Source organism: Fusarium mangiferae, assembly GCF_900044065.1.
Source record: "Fusarium mangiferae strain MRC7560 genome assembly, contig: FMAN_scaffold008, whole genome shotgun sequence".
Lineage (NCBI taxonomy): Eukaryota > Fungi > Ascomycota > Sordariomycetes > Hypocreales > Nectriaceae > Fusarium > Fusarium mangiferae.
In genome coordinates, this window is record NW_024573928.1 from 981,048 (window position 1) to 994,878 (window position 13,831).

The window sequence follows — 13,831 nt, forward strand, 5'->3', positions numbered from 1 at the left end:
GGGATTACTTCCCATCAGTGCGTTGATGGCAATTGACTTATTATACCCCTTGCCGTGATTTGATATGTCGATCACCTTTTGTTATATGAACCTTGGTCGTCTTCGTATATTAGGGCCGTGGAGCACGTGAGTTGGACCATGTTCTTGGGTGCGCATGTGTTCGGGAGGTTGACTTCCCTCTTAGCCGCGATTCTGATCATGCCGTCGACAACGTTCACGCAGGTACCCAGTATCATCTCCGTCCCCATAAACCTGTACAGACCCGCCAACCCATGCCTGCTCGTGATAGCGCTCACTATCCCGGCCTTGCCCCTAGTCACGCATAACTTCCAAGAGGTGTTTCACATTATGACCTTGATATCTACTTCCACGACTTCGGCTTTAAGAGCATAGACTCGTATATGTTCCCGCCCTTGTGCTCGCCCATCTACTTGAACGTCACGGTGGTCAGGACCGCTGGTTCAATCCTCGTCTCGATCTTGTTCTTAACGGCGACGTTGGACACGCTCTAAACGCTCTAGAACGCGGGCTTGGGCGGATCATCGATCCAGAACTGGTGCCACCTCGTCTCTGACTCCTTTCTTCCCACAATGACTAGACTGGGTTATGTACGCCCACAACCACTCCTCATCGCCCGTCGAAGTCGAGGCTCGCCAGATAGTAGAGCTCGAGTGGGGTTCTAATCAAGCTCACACCCGGGGCTCCCACACCGACCTTGAACTTGACCGACACAGTGCTGTCGGGCCCCTGAGACGGACAAGTCCCGATCGCAATCGCGGCCCCCTCCTTCATCTTGCGCATACTACACTTCCAGTCCTCGGCCACATAGGTAAACAAGATCCTATCCGTAACCCTCCTCGGAATCTCAATCCATCCAGGATCAGCAACCACGTACTTGTCGATCTTCCCGAACTTAATCCCGGGTATAGGCAAGGCCACCAACCTGCTGCGGATTAAGGGCCCTACACCCATTATTCTGCTTCTTTAGGAGACCCCTCTTGATCGCAACCTTGTCGTAGCAGTGCTTCGCGAGTTCGGCCACGGGCTTCTCGCCGTTCATAACCATCTGGTTTATCATATTCGAGCATAAGGACTCGTGTTGTCCTGAAAATGTCAAGTGGTCACCTGGAGGTGTAATTATTAATTCCAGCTACAGTGACTCGGCCCAAAGCAGCGTCGCTGCCCCTTTCCTCAACCTACGTAGTGTACGCGCAAAAGATAAGCATACTAGCCTGTCTTGAATTCCAGAAGCTTAGGTATCTTGACTCACTTAACGGGCATGCCTTGGCATTTGTCTATCCTATTGATGTCTAGTGTCGCGCTGTCAGGCTTGCCATCCAGCTTTGCACCGCAGACTGCGAACATCTCGAAATCTGTGTGCTTGAAGACATATAGGCTCCACGAACGACAGCGGATGCGGGTCTTGTGAACTTCGTGTAGAACTAAGATTTGAAGTGACTCTTAATTCAATATTGTGACAAAATGACTGAAAAACAATATGTATTGATTCATCACCGAAGACATGCGCCGCCGACGCGTGGTGTTAGTTGTCATTCTGAACATCGTCGCAAGCCGCCGAAACGACAAGTTGATCATGCATACTGGACTGAGTGAATTGTACCAAAAATGGTGACGTTTAAAGCAAGATAAAACTTGCGAAGAAAGAGCACACAAGGATAATATAACTCAGACGACTGACCAATTGCCTCGACTTAATATCACGCGCCACTGACTGTCTGCATTGCCTTCATGCCAAGTAACGATCATTGCAGGGCTCTGCAAAAAGCCCCTCTGAAAGTTCCTCCATCTCATAGCTTTCCCTTAAGATACTTTCCCAATCAAGCATATCAGTGGTAACGTCGAGGAAGTCATCCCCATTGCCTACACCAAAGATCGATAAACGGCCTAGAGTCGAGACTGTAGACACTTCGGATTCATCATAAATCTTTTCCCAGTCCCAAGGCTGGTCAAGAGTGAAATCGCACTGGATTATGGCACTCCTCTCGCTCACAGGAGCGACTCCTCCGGTTGAGTTCCTGGTGGGAAATGGATATTCGTGGTGGCCGGATGGGGCGATCAGGCGGTAGGCGATACAATCCGTCATATTAGCCGTGAGCCAGGCAATATGAGGTTTTATAGATGTAGAAAAGACCTCGGTGGCACGATTCAGATCAGGATAGCCGCTGACAATAAGGGAATATGAGTCTGAAGGCAACCCTTCTTTCAAGGCCTCCAATAGATGCAGAATGAATCCGGTAAAGGCTCTCCCAATAAATCCAGGTACGATCTGATGCCATTCTGGAGTATTATCCAAAACCAGAGGGGGGCCTTCGATACAAAACATAAGGCCTCGGATCCTTTTGTCATCGCCTCTGGCAAGGATGTTCCGCCAAAGATTTATACGGTGCTCAACATGAAGCTTCGGATTCTCTCGACAAAAAGGAATCATGCCTATTATATGAGACTCAGGAAAGGCTGCTGCATATCGTTCTTCGTTAAGGATAAGCTTAGATATCAAGAAGCGCTGTTTCCGAGGAAGTTGTCTAAGGAACCTGATAGCTTGGGCGGTAGCTGAGAACCAATATTTTCGTTTATATCGATATTTCGAGCCATTGTAGCCAGGGATATCAAAGCCTAGATGGTACCATGCATCCCCATTCTGCCAATACTTGGTGTTTTGCATGAGATCTACCATTTTCTTGACTTCAGATCGAGTCGGCATAGCCCATGAATCGAATCCTAGGCTGAAGAAGTCGTCAATTGAATGTGAATCATTCCAACCAGGCAAGATTTCTTCGATAGCCTGGGAGAATTCTGTGGGGTGCTTGTCTGCAAGTTGTCGTAATAGGTAGGACCTCGTGCGTTTCAATGCCACAGTGCTATCATCTCCTCGTAGTCTTATTGAGGCGGCCCCAACTCTAGACCCAGCACCATCTCTAAATTCTTGAGCATCAAAAAAGGCGCAAGAGTTCCTCACTTCGGTAGAAAGCTCAGTACGTCGGTCCCAGTTCCTGATGAACTCTGCTACTTCTTCCATCACAATGTGCATGTATTGAGAATATTCAGGACTAGGCTCCTCGTACATATCAGGTGTCAAAAGTCGACCAAGCCGAAGGACCATTCCCCGTAGGAGGTATATGTGGTGATGAGCTATCTGATTAAGCATAAGGGCCTGTTTCCTCCAATCTGGCCGGTATACCGTCGAAAAGGTGATTGGGTTGAGAGTGAACGGGAGATGCCGCGTCTCGGAGGCGATGGAGCGACATGCTAATATCAGCGATATCTGAGCAGTCTGACCACTGGCCTGAAGCAGCTTATCTCCGTCTGAAACATAGCCGCCATCTGCCTTGAAGTAGTAGTAATAGATTTGGTCGCGCAGCTCCAAAGGAAGGCCCAAAAGGCTTGCCCTTGACGCAACGGGAGAGGCCATGGGAGACATTGCGGGGGAAAGGTCTGTGAAAATATAGGAAAACAATGACAAAGATGATCTGTTACAGAAGTGAGGGGCAGATTTGGGGTAAAGCTCTTATAGACGATGGCTACAGTGAAAAGATGACTCACAAAGCGGCAACCACAAAACTTTACTGGCAGCACATAAAAACTCAAAATAGATATAGAAAGGTAATAGGCTACGCTATCATATTTATGAATTAGCTATCAGTTGTATCAACTCAAAATACCCCTCTCAAAAATACACTTCAGGCAGCACTCGGTGACTCAGGGGTGAATGGTGGCTGCGCTGTGCTATACGGCTGAGTAACTGGGACAAGTCGGAGGAGCAAAGGAGCTCGAGATACGAGGGGAGGTTGAACTGGCTGGATGTGGCTGCGTGAGTCACTAAATCTTGAGAGCTTCAAGTTGAAGAAAGCCGGAGGCATTAGATGTTTTTGGCTTGCATTTTACCGCACCAGGACGAAGCTGCTCAATAACCGGGCCGAGATTTATGCTCAATTGAACCGGATCTTCTGGCTCAGCTGTCGTTTCTCAGCTCGGGTAGTAATGCCCTCGGCAGTAGTATTATTGTTGAAGCCTCTTGAGCTTTTGCATCGCGTTGTGCAAGTGAGCCATCAGAGACTTTCGACTTTTGTATTCAGCAGTGCAACTTGACAAAGAGAGGAAGAAACAGACCAAGTATCTTCGTTTTCATTTTTGGACGAGGCTTCTATGTACATAGAGCTTTCTGAGTCAAAGCCGAATGTTTTGCTGCCTCATTAGTTGTGTCGAGAGTTGATAGTCTGTCCCATAGCATGAGAGGTCTGTATAGAGGCGTGGCTGGGTGGAAAGACTTCACTAACGCGTTCCAAGATGAATGTTGGTGTTGGGGTAGCTCTGGGATATAATATGCCAGAGGATCATGCTTCATATGTCTCACTTTTGGAATCGACCTTGACGCCCATAGTTGGAGTTTGTAGAATTGTACAAAAGCCGTGAAGAGAATTGATAAGGTCAATTTTCTGTCTTCTTTCAGTGGAAAGAGATCTTGTGCTAAGAATTGGGGCATGCTTGCCAGACAGCAATTATAGTCGTATCGCGTCTGGAGCTCCGTAGTCTTATGACATTGTGATCTATCGCAATCTTCAATACAAAAACAGGGTCATGCGGCCATAGTGTTGGTCGAGGGCCTAAGACTGCTTTGCACTTCTCATTGTGGCCCTCCTCGTGGAAAAGCCAGGTTATAGTTCTGTCAGTTTATAGATGTGTCAAACATCGTGTTGATTCTTCCCTCCTTCGCTCGCCTTTGACTGGTACGAGCAATGTATTGGGCGGCTGGATCAGCATCTCTCCTACATCAATCAGGACTGTAAACCCCCCATGGGTACCCCCCATGTCTCCAACTCCTCAGAGACAGGCACTATGGCTTGGCTGAGTCGCGGGCTGGCCTTGAATTTATCAGGGCTATTGTGAAGCTTGATGTGCTTCTCTTGGGTTTGTCTCAGAGAGACGTTTGAATCACCATTTGAATCGACGTCCACACCGTAGTCTTCAACACATGCTTGAATGGTTCACTTCGCGCCAGGATTAGATGTAAAGCAATTGAAAAGCCCCGATAATCTGCTTTCTTGATCAGAGCTACGTATAGTATTGTGTGCTTGAACAAATAAGCTTCGTCTTTGCCTGGACTCGACGCCGGTGCCGCCACCCTATCGCGGCGCAGACCTCTGGGTTCGATGATGGCTTTTCCGATTGCCTGGATAGAGAATGAAGAGATGATGTGCCGATTCAAAATCCATTCTGGCTAGGGAAGGGAAGATAGCTGTCGGCTGCCGTGTGGCTCGAGAAATATTGACCATATCCGTGGTAGCTGGTCTGACATCTGGATTGAGCATTGACCTGCAGGAACAGGATCCATCCCCCCATGTCAACAGAGACGTTCAGCTGATGGCTTGGCTATTCTCTAACCAATCTTCATTAAGTCCTCAGTTGGCACTTCGATCTGTCACTGTGGCGAAGCAGCTTTTGAGATAGTTAATTAGGTGAATGCGCATTCTTGGTAGCCTATTACTTTTGCAATGTTGATTCCAAGATGATCCGAGGTCCAAGATCTATAAATAACCCGGCTTACATCACTTCGCAGGTGATTAGGTTCACAGTCATGCCCCATCGTGCGATTCTGGGCGACCCGGCTCTTGCACCAGAAATTCACAAGTTCACTGCAACGTGGTCTCAGGGGGTGCTGTCCCAACGTTCTTCACGACCAAATTGGAAAGGGTACACTTGTTAGCATTCCGGTAGAGTAGGTCTTATATATGCTGGAACTTTCCGGGAATGGTTTCTCATTCTTAATAGCCAGTAAATAACCTGGTTCGATAAACCAGAGCGATATGCCTCAACCGTGCTGTCTTATTTGGGTGCAGACCCGACCCCAGATATGACACAATACTTTCTGCAGTATTCTTTGCGGTTTCTTTCAGCTTTCAGTTGATGTTTGATGTATTATAATCGTTCTTGGCCGCCAGATTGCGGGGGAGTGACAATTTGAAGAGGGCAAGGCTAGGGCACAATACAAAGACCCAAAGCATGAACATGTAGCTCTGTTCGTCAATGTTTCGTAAACCTTCTGGCTTGACTCCGTGATCGACCAAATCGTGTTTCTTTGGTGTGTGATTGGACAGATACTTTGATCAAGGGGCCTCGGTGGACAATGTTGCCGTGACTGACAGTGGGAGGTCTGCCAAGGCAGCATGGCTCCATCCTGTCTTCCGTATCGAAGTTGACGGCAACAATCGTTGAACAGTCCTCGATGATGACATACGTAGTTACGAGAAGTGGACCTACACACTCGTACCCTCTGTGAAGGGAAAGTCGGCGTCACTAGGTTGAAGCGAAACGTCATGTGCCGGATCGGAGCCGTCAACGAACTTCTTGAAGCGAGGCAGCAGATACTCTTTTCATTCTCGAAGGTTGGCGACGCACAGTTTCGGTAGCATCGAGGTTTAGACAGGAATCTGTTGAAAAAAGATGGCCTTTCCCTCGTGCATCTGGGCCTTCACTTCAATCCACTCGTGCAGTGTCATCGCTTGCTTTTATCTATAGATATGCCACGGCACTGGCCGCCTCAGGCTACTATCGATCTGAGAATAACGCCAAATTGCTTTGACTGGCAAAGTTATCGCTCCTGTCCAGGGTTGAGGGGTTCATCTTCCCCTTGTTTCCCAAACCGTCTGTCGCGTGGATGCATATCACACCCTCGCGACGCGTAGGCCTGGCTCGCCCTGAGGATAATTATGTGAGAGAATATCCGTTCGCTCTCTTGTGTCGCGAAATTGACTGCGACGAGAACTACGAGCCAACCGATTGGACTCTTCGGCACCTTTTGTGCTCATGATACCCTCTCATGTTTTACCGTCTCTCTGTTTCTCGCCACGCTGGTAGTTGACAGTTCTGTGGGTCTCGTGCTAGGAGTAAACATGTCGCAACGTGGTCTAGCCTGTGGCAGACGGCGTCGTGATCTGGTTTGGAGACGCCAATCTCAATGTTGGGCCGTGACGAGCTTAAGTGAGACTTCGCAGGAATTCCTGATATGACGGAGACATGAGCAGGTAAACATGACGAATCGCTATATCGCAGCTGTCAACTCACTAATGTTTTCTGATAACAGCCCACAATTGGGTGGTATCTCCCTAACGGTGAATCCATACTTTGATGTCTTGCAGCCTTCTCTTTTGCTGCTCTCTCTTCTGCAGCTGATTTGCTGACCACAGACCATAAATTGACACCTCGACAAACTTTGACAGATCATGCCGATACGCAGGCCTTGCATCTGCCACGACAAGTTCTTCTTTAATCATAGAGTTTAAGCTTAAAGCCTGGTCCTTATCCTCATCTTCACCATCTTCGGCGATCTCGTCAAGTCTGTCATGGTTAGCCTGGATTTAAGACTCGAGCTCCTCCTTTTTGGACTTCTCCTTATCCGGATCATCCTCCTAGGTCTTAGGCGCAGAATTTTCTTGGGCACGTTCTTTCTTGAGATGGCTTACTCTAGCACTCGTAATGCTGCAGTTCGCCCTGGTTGTCGCAGCACCGATCGGGCTTCAGGTCGTCTTCGAGCGTCGCCGGGTTTGAGACAGTGACGCCCGGAATTCGACGGCTCAACTCCAAAGATCGATCTCGATACTACTTGCAGGTTATAGCGATACCCCAGCTGCGTAGATGTCACTAATGGTGCGGCAGCCAGCAAGCATTGAAGCTGATCTGCAAGGGCGTGGGAAAGCTGGACATTGAACGAACGGATGACTGTAGTCTCTCTCGCCCTGCCAGGCTCATCGATTGAGATGACTAAGTAGTGATCCATTGTAAGCTTTGAACTCCTCGAATGCAAAGAGCTTCCTACCGTGAAATCACGCTTGATGGAGTTCTCTCAGCAGTTTTCATCATGGCGAGAGGACATTGATGTCCTTTACTCGCTTTCAGACTGTTTTCACTGACTTTGAACCAGTCTAACCACCTGGTGCGATATCGAGAGGTCAACGCATCGTCTAGAAATGGGACACCAAGAACGCTAACCCCATTTGCATGGCTCGCAAGCTGTTCGTCTTGATGCTTCTCGAACTGACGAAGGGGGCTCGGGGCTCGGGGCTCCCCATGAGGGGTAACGGGTACTCCAGGTTTCGACACTGGTACTTATCAAGGCTTGGTGGAAGTCCTTTCGACCATCATGTTCGTCGAGCCGGCACTAGAGTGTATGGTTCGTATTCCTGCCGTCCAAATCTGACCCAGACTTATCTCGAAGAATGATGTGACGTCGCTCTTGCGATTGACGGTATCACCATGGTGCATTGAGAGATGCCGTACAAGTTCCATGGCGCTGAGTGGGACACATACAGCCAACAAGCTGACAGGACATCCTAAGCGTTAACCTCGCTGGCAGTCAGAGACTACAAACAAGCTGTTCGTTCAGATGCCTCTCAGACCAGCTGGTAGACCATGTCATGTGGAGTCCGCCACTCAAGGCCGACGACCGCCAGTATCATCCAGAATGTTCAACTCGAGGTAACAGGGTGTCACTCGGCCAAACCCACCTGTGATCAGGGTCGGGTAGCTGTGCTTGCGGAAGAAGTAGTGGATCGTGCCTTGGGGCATGTAAATGGTCTGTCGAGGATGAAGGATCAGGTACCGTGCCTGTCGCTTGGACCCTGTTCCCACTCCAGCCACGATGGCCTTAAAACCCTTTTATCAGTAAGATTCACTTCTATCCGGCCTGGAGACTACTCACCGTCAAGTGGTCCTCTATCAGTTCTCTGACCACAGTCATTTCCGAGTCTATCAAGTTCACAACCTTGTCGACAGTTGGGCCAAAGACCCCATTGATGTGACCACTGTCTTTGAGAATGGCGACCAAGGGCATACGTACACATACCAGAGCAGGTGAGCAAGGTTGTGCTCGCCCAGCTGTCGGACTTGACGATATGCGTTCGCGAATTGCCGGCGCGTGTGATCTGTTGCCGCAATGTTGAAACTCATGCTGTGCCTTTTCCTGGTACTTGGAGAAGCGGTCAGAGTGATCATCTCGTCGAGGGTGGGTACGGTTGAGACACCGCCGTCAGATTGGCCTTCTATCCGAGCTTCCCTGAAGTAGCTCTCCTCGAGAGCGAAGTCTCTAGTTTCTTTGGGGTCATAGCTTTTGCTCATGTTGCTCCTACTGCCGACGTTCTTTGTTAGGCAATTGTCGCACTGACCGCATTCAATATGAAGTACATACCAATGCAATACCATAAACAGTGCAAAGAATGTAGAGCGTGCTACACTGATGGATCTGACGCGCTTCAGCCCCAGAAGATGACCTATCCCAGTCTATACCAAGGGTAATAGACAAGCTGATCTTCAAGAAGATCGGAAAGACATGGGCCGCCCCCTCACGGCCCAAATATAATACAAGAGCAGCACGGCCAGGGGGAGCCGCACTATGATAGTTGAAGAGAAGAAAGGAAGGAAGAGAAGGAAAGGAAAGGAGGAATAGCCGGTATGTATACTCGATTTATGGGATCGGAATAACAATCCATTCCAAGTCTATCAATTCCTAAAGATACGGATGTCGGTGGTCGGGTAGTGGTTAGGTACGGAAGATGGACATTGTCTCCGTCACAACGAGAAGAATGCCCTGATACATACACGTACGGGCCAATGTGTATTGCTCTGAAGAGATTACTCGTGCGCATTCGTCAACCTGTGAAAAGTAGCCGCCATTGTGATGTGTACGATCCGCATGTTGAGCTTGGGCACGGCTTCGTGCATGACAAGTTGCGTTTGCTGATGTTCTAGACACATCACCAATGCACAACTGTACATGCACTCTAAACTTGTTTTACCTGAATACTCCCAGTAGTCAATTAGAGTTTTGAATTATTACGAGCCGGGTTTTATTGTCACTGGAGAGTCATTTGCCTCTCCTAGAGCTAACGCTGAGTCAACTTCAGTCATTTGACATCGCGACAGTGTCAATCACAATCCTTTCTCCCAAATAAGTAAGGGTTCAGGTCTATATACGAGATAAGCAATCACTTGCACTGAATACTCGTAGCTCGAATGCAAAGGCAACAGCCTCTTCCTCGGTGTACCTGTCCATTCCCCTGATGTCTCGCTGCCACAGATAGCCAACCTCAACTCACTCGACACCCTGATCAGGCATCACAACATCGCCAGAGATCCAGATCCAGCCACCGTTTTTACAATACCTCAATCATATAGGCCCTCATCTTCTCATATCAGGAATCAGTTTCACAACGCTTCCCGTTAATGCCTCGTCATCTTCCGCAATGACACTCTCTCCGGTCATTCTCTCGGGGAAGTAAACGGAACGACACCAGAGTAGAAGCCAAATCATGACATATTCAGCGGTAATTTGCAGTCCTGATACCACAGCCCCCTCATCAATGCGTCTCTCCGTCCACCGGATGCCTCCGCGGCACCGTTATCCAGCTTTATCCTGTCAAACAACTTTCTTGGACATACATACATCATCGGGACTCGAGACTCGGCGTGCCATTTCGATACTTTTGTTTCACTCCAAGTACGTGTCCCCTCGATCCATGTACCAGACTCAGAATAGATCCCGTCGACGCTTTATCACTCGGGGATATCTCCCCAGAGAGGTTCTCTCCCGTCAAGGTCTCGGCAAGCAAACGCGATCCCGCCACAGCTGCATTTTTTCACGAATATCTATCCCCGATGCGTACATTCGTTTGGGTCAAGTACCCGCATCTGTTATTGAGGTAGATTGATGGGGTATTGTTCGGATACGGGCCGCCTCGACGGGGACAATAGCTCTCACCGACGCCCCATTGCAGCTCAGGACGTTTGACATATGACTCAACATGCGGCCTGACGTATCGGATCTTGCCCGTTCAAGCTGGTGGCGATATCACAAACAGTCAATCATTACCGTTAATTAATTCACGGCACGGAAATGCTGTCAGCTTGTGGCCCTCCGTGTAAGTCGCCACTGTGAGTCTGAGGACTTCACATGTCTCAACTCAGCCAAAAGGCTGTCAGAGGCGGCGGGTAATGTGTGCATAGTGATTGGGTCGATAATGCTACCAATAGGTTTGCATTGGTGGATCATTTCATGACTATAGGTTAGGTTGAAGAAAAGGCTTGACTTATGACAAGCCGTCATGAGACGTGGTTTGCGTCCATGGATGGGGTTATTTGCTCCAAAGGTCAAGCGAGGCTGGGTGCCAGAAATCCCGGTCTGAGTTTAAATGAATTCAATGAAGTGAACCCTGTATTTCAACAATGATATTCATTGGGTACAACCCAGTTTCAGATCTCCAGAATCCTTGCTCCCATGAGGCTTGGTTCAAGGTCACATTCACGTCAAGCTATAAGGAACATCAAAGTGTGAGGCGAATGAGCTTCATTTCTAACCAAGCCAGGCCATGTATCAGCCTGCCTCATCTCTATCTGCTATGTCTCGTTCAGCCCGAGTAACTGAGAATCCAGAGCGAGTGTGGTATCCCCAACGCCGATGATGATATGTAAGAAAAAGAAAATACTGAGAGCCATCCCTTCCGATGCCATGCATGTCGCACTCCAAACGACGTACAATGATTTGGCCCTGAGGTCACAAAGACCACACGACGATAAAGCCAAGAACACACAGTCTATTATGCAAACTTGTCTTTCCACTGTGATCCTAATCCCTTCCAGATGCCAGGAGCTAATGGTAAAAGCAAACAACAAAAACATCCACACTGCCCATCACGCCGTTCATCCCGCATCCCGAATCGCCTTTCTGCGATCGAGGTAAATTTCGTATTTCATAAGACATGTTTCGTTTCGTCAGGTGTATGAAACAATAGAACAACAAATATCAATGCCAAGGCTGAGAGGATAAATAAAACCAGATATGGTGGAATACATGCGTCAAACGCCGTGAAATAAAGTCCGATTGCGATCCACTGAGAGGTCGACTTAGCTGTCTAGGCAGCATAGGCTTCGTTGCGGTATGGGTACTCGCTAAATTGCACATCGCCGTAACTTGAAGTCTTGACCTTCGAGGGGTAGTAGCCACCAGAGTAGCTAGCATCGCGAGAAGGCATGGAGGGACGCTCAACAATGCGAATACCGGGTTGGCTGGGGTAATATGCGTAAGCTTCCTCGGCTGGGGTGGCGCGTGAGTATGAGTTTTGTAGCGTTGTACGACCTCCTTCATTAACTCGGTACTGCATCACATGTTCGCCACGCGACTCAGGAGAGCGGTGCTTCTTGCTGCTGCGGTGAGATTTACGTTCGCGTCGGTAACGTTCATACTCATCCTCGTCATCACTCTCAGGGACCTGAGCTTGCATCCTTGTGCGGCCACGGCCACGGAGGTCGGGCTCAGGATACGCGCCACTGAAGGTTTGAGCTCGAGAGATGCCTGGGACGTGGCGACTGTAACCCTCATTGGGCATAGTATTCGTCCGTCTGGGAGGAGATGTGGTGGGTGCGCCAGTAGCTGTGGCTGACTTTTGCATATGAGGACGAGCAGTAGGAGGAGTGGCCTCGATAGGATCATCGACAACCTCAGGCTTGTAAGCCTTCTCGCCGGTGGATCCGCGTCTAGGTTTGGCGGATGATCGACGGGCATCGTCATCATCAGCCGGAGCAGCGAAAGGAGAGCTGACCGGAGGGGGAGTAGGAGCGGGAGGTTGGACCATATGTCGAGAAGCGTATGAGCCTTTACTTCTAGAGGCCTGGATGTAGTTAAGTGCAGCGTTGGTCTTATCCTGGTATTCCACGGGAATGGGTGGCGGGTGCATTGAGCTTGTCGTGGGAGGGGCCTCCTCACGATGTGATGATCGATCACGCTCGCGTCGCTCATCGTGCTTCTTGCTGGACTTCTTCTTCTCAGACTTTGATGAGATGGGCTCGCCATCGAAGGTCTCAATGTAAGGCTGCTTATGTCGCTTCTTCTCCTCAGTATCTCGCTTGCGAGACTTATCGCGGCTCTTCTTCTCGGCACGTCGCGCTTCCTTCTCGGCCTCCTTGTTCTCCTTCTCAGCACGGCGAATGGCTTCGTCGGCTCTTCGTCGTCGCTCACGCTCACGCTCCTTCTCACGAAGTTCTCGAGCATACTCCTTCTCTCGCGCTCGTTCCAACTCTTTCTCCCTCTCCCTCTCTTCGCGCTTTGTAGTCTTATCTTGATAAGACTTTTCCCTTCTCACAGTTCGAACTCCCTCGAAGATATCAGCAGCGCGAGGATGCTCATCCTCGTAAGAACGAGAATAAGAGGAATAACCTCTGACGGGCGATGGCTGGCGGTCCGTCTTGTATGTGCGGTCATTAGTGCGAATTTCGTATTTATATGTTGTAGATGTAGGCGTAGGTCGACTTGATGAGGGGCTCGCGGTAGCTGAAGCAGAAGGGCGACTTGATGCGCTCGCAGCAGCTTTTGCCCGCATCTGCTCGCGGAGTTCTGCTAGCCGGGCCTGATCATCATAGCGTTTTCGCGCCTTTTCATCGGCCAATAATTCGTAGGCGGTCTGAACCCTTTGGAACTCGTCCTGCTTCTGAGCCTTTAATGTTGGGTCTTGAACCTTATCGGGGTGGCACTTGAGAACGAGCTTTCGGTGCGCAGATCGAATCTCGGGCAGTTGCGCATCCTTGGCAACACCCAAGATTTCGTAAGGGTCAGGGGTTGATGTAGACATGTTGGGCGAATTGCTTTCGACTACCGGTTGGGCTGAAGTCGGGTATATAGGTTAACAAATGGTAATCGTGAGGCTGTTATTGCATCGATCCGAAGGTCGTCGGAAGGGCGAGGCTTTGGCGGATCTTGGTGAGGCTGTCAAGGGATAAGGCAGGGCTGGATGGCTGTATGTATATTAGGCCAAGTTGGGAATTCTCCGGG

At 49.4% G+C, this 13,831-nt stretch overlaps 4 protein-coding genes across 4 annotated transcripts; all 4 read right to left on the reverse strand.

The window, feature by feature from the left end:
* Positions 1-1,747: 1,747 nt before the first annotated feature.
* Positions 1,748-3,439, reverse strand: FMAN_11290 (uncharacterized protein; the record flags this gene model as incomplete). The annotated part of the gene is made up of 1 exon (XM_041834085.1): positions 1,748-3,439. One exon carries the CDS (start codon positions 3,437-3,439, stop codon positions 1,748-1,750), a length of 1,692 nt encoding a protein of 563 aa, XP_041684384.1.
* A 3,682-nt stretch (positions 3,440-7,121) lies between these two features.
* FMAN_11291 (uncharacterized protein) lies at positions 7,122-7,792 on the reverse strand (the record flags this gene model as incomplete). The annotated part of the gene is made up of 2 exons (XM_041834087.1): positions 7,122-7,353; positions 7,479-7,792. 2 exons carry the CDS (start codon positions 7,790-7,792, stop codon positions 7,122-7,124), a joined length of 546 nt encoding a protein of 181 aa, XP_041684385.1.
* Positions 7,793-8,445: 653 nt separating this feature from the next.
* On the reverse strand, positions 8,446-9,129 carry FMAN_11292 (uncharacterized protein; the record flags this gene model as incomplete). Its single annotated transcript, XM_041834088.1, has 3 exons — positions 8,446-8,667; positions 8,714-8,816; positions 8,858-9,129. 3 exons carry the CDS (start codon positions 9,127-9,129, stop codon positions 8,446-8,448), a joined length of 597 nt encoding a protein of 198 aa, XP_041684386.1.
* Positions 9,130-11,918: 2,789 nt separating this feature from the next.
* On the reverse strand, positions 11,919-13,631 carry FMAN_11293 (uncharacterized protein; the record flags this gene model as incomplete). Its single annotated transcript, XM_041834089.1, has 1 exon — positions 11,919-13,631. The coding sequence occupies one exon, from the start codon at positions 13,629-13,631 to the stop codon at positions 11,919-11,921; it is 1,713 nt and encodes a 570-aa protein (XP_041684387.1).
* Between the last annotated feature and the right edge of the window lie 200 nt (positions 13,632-13,831).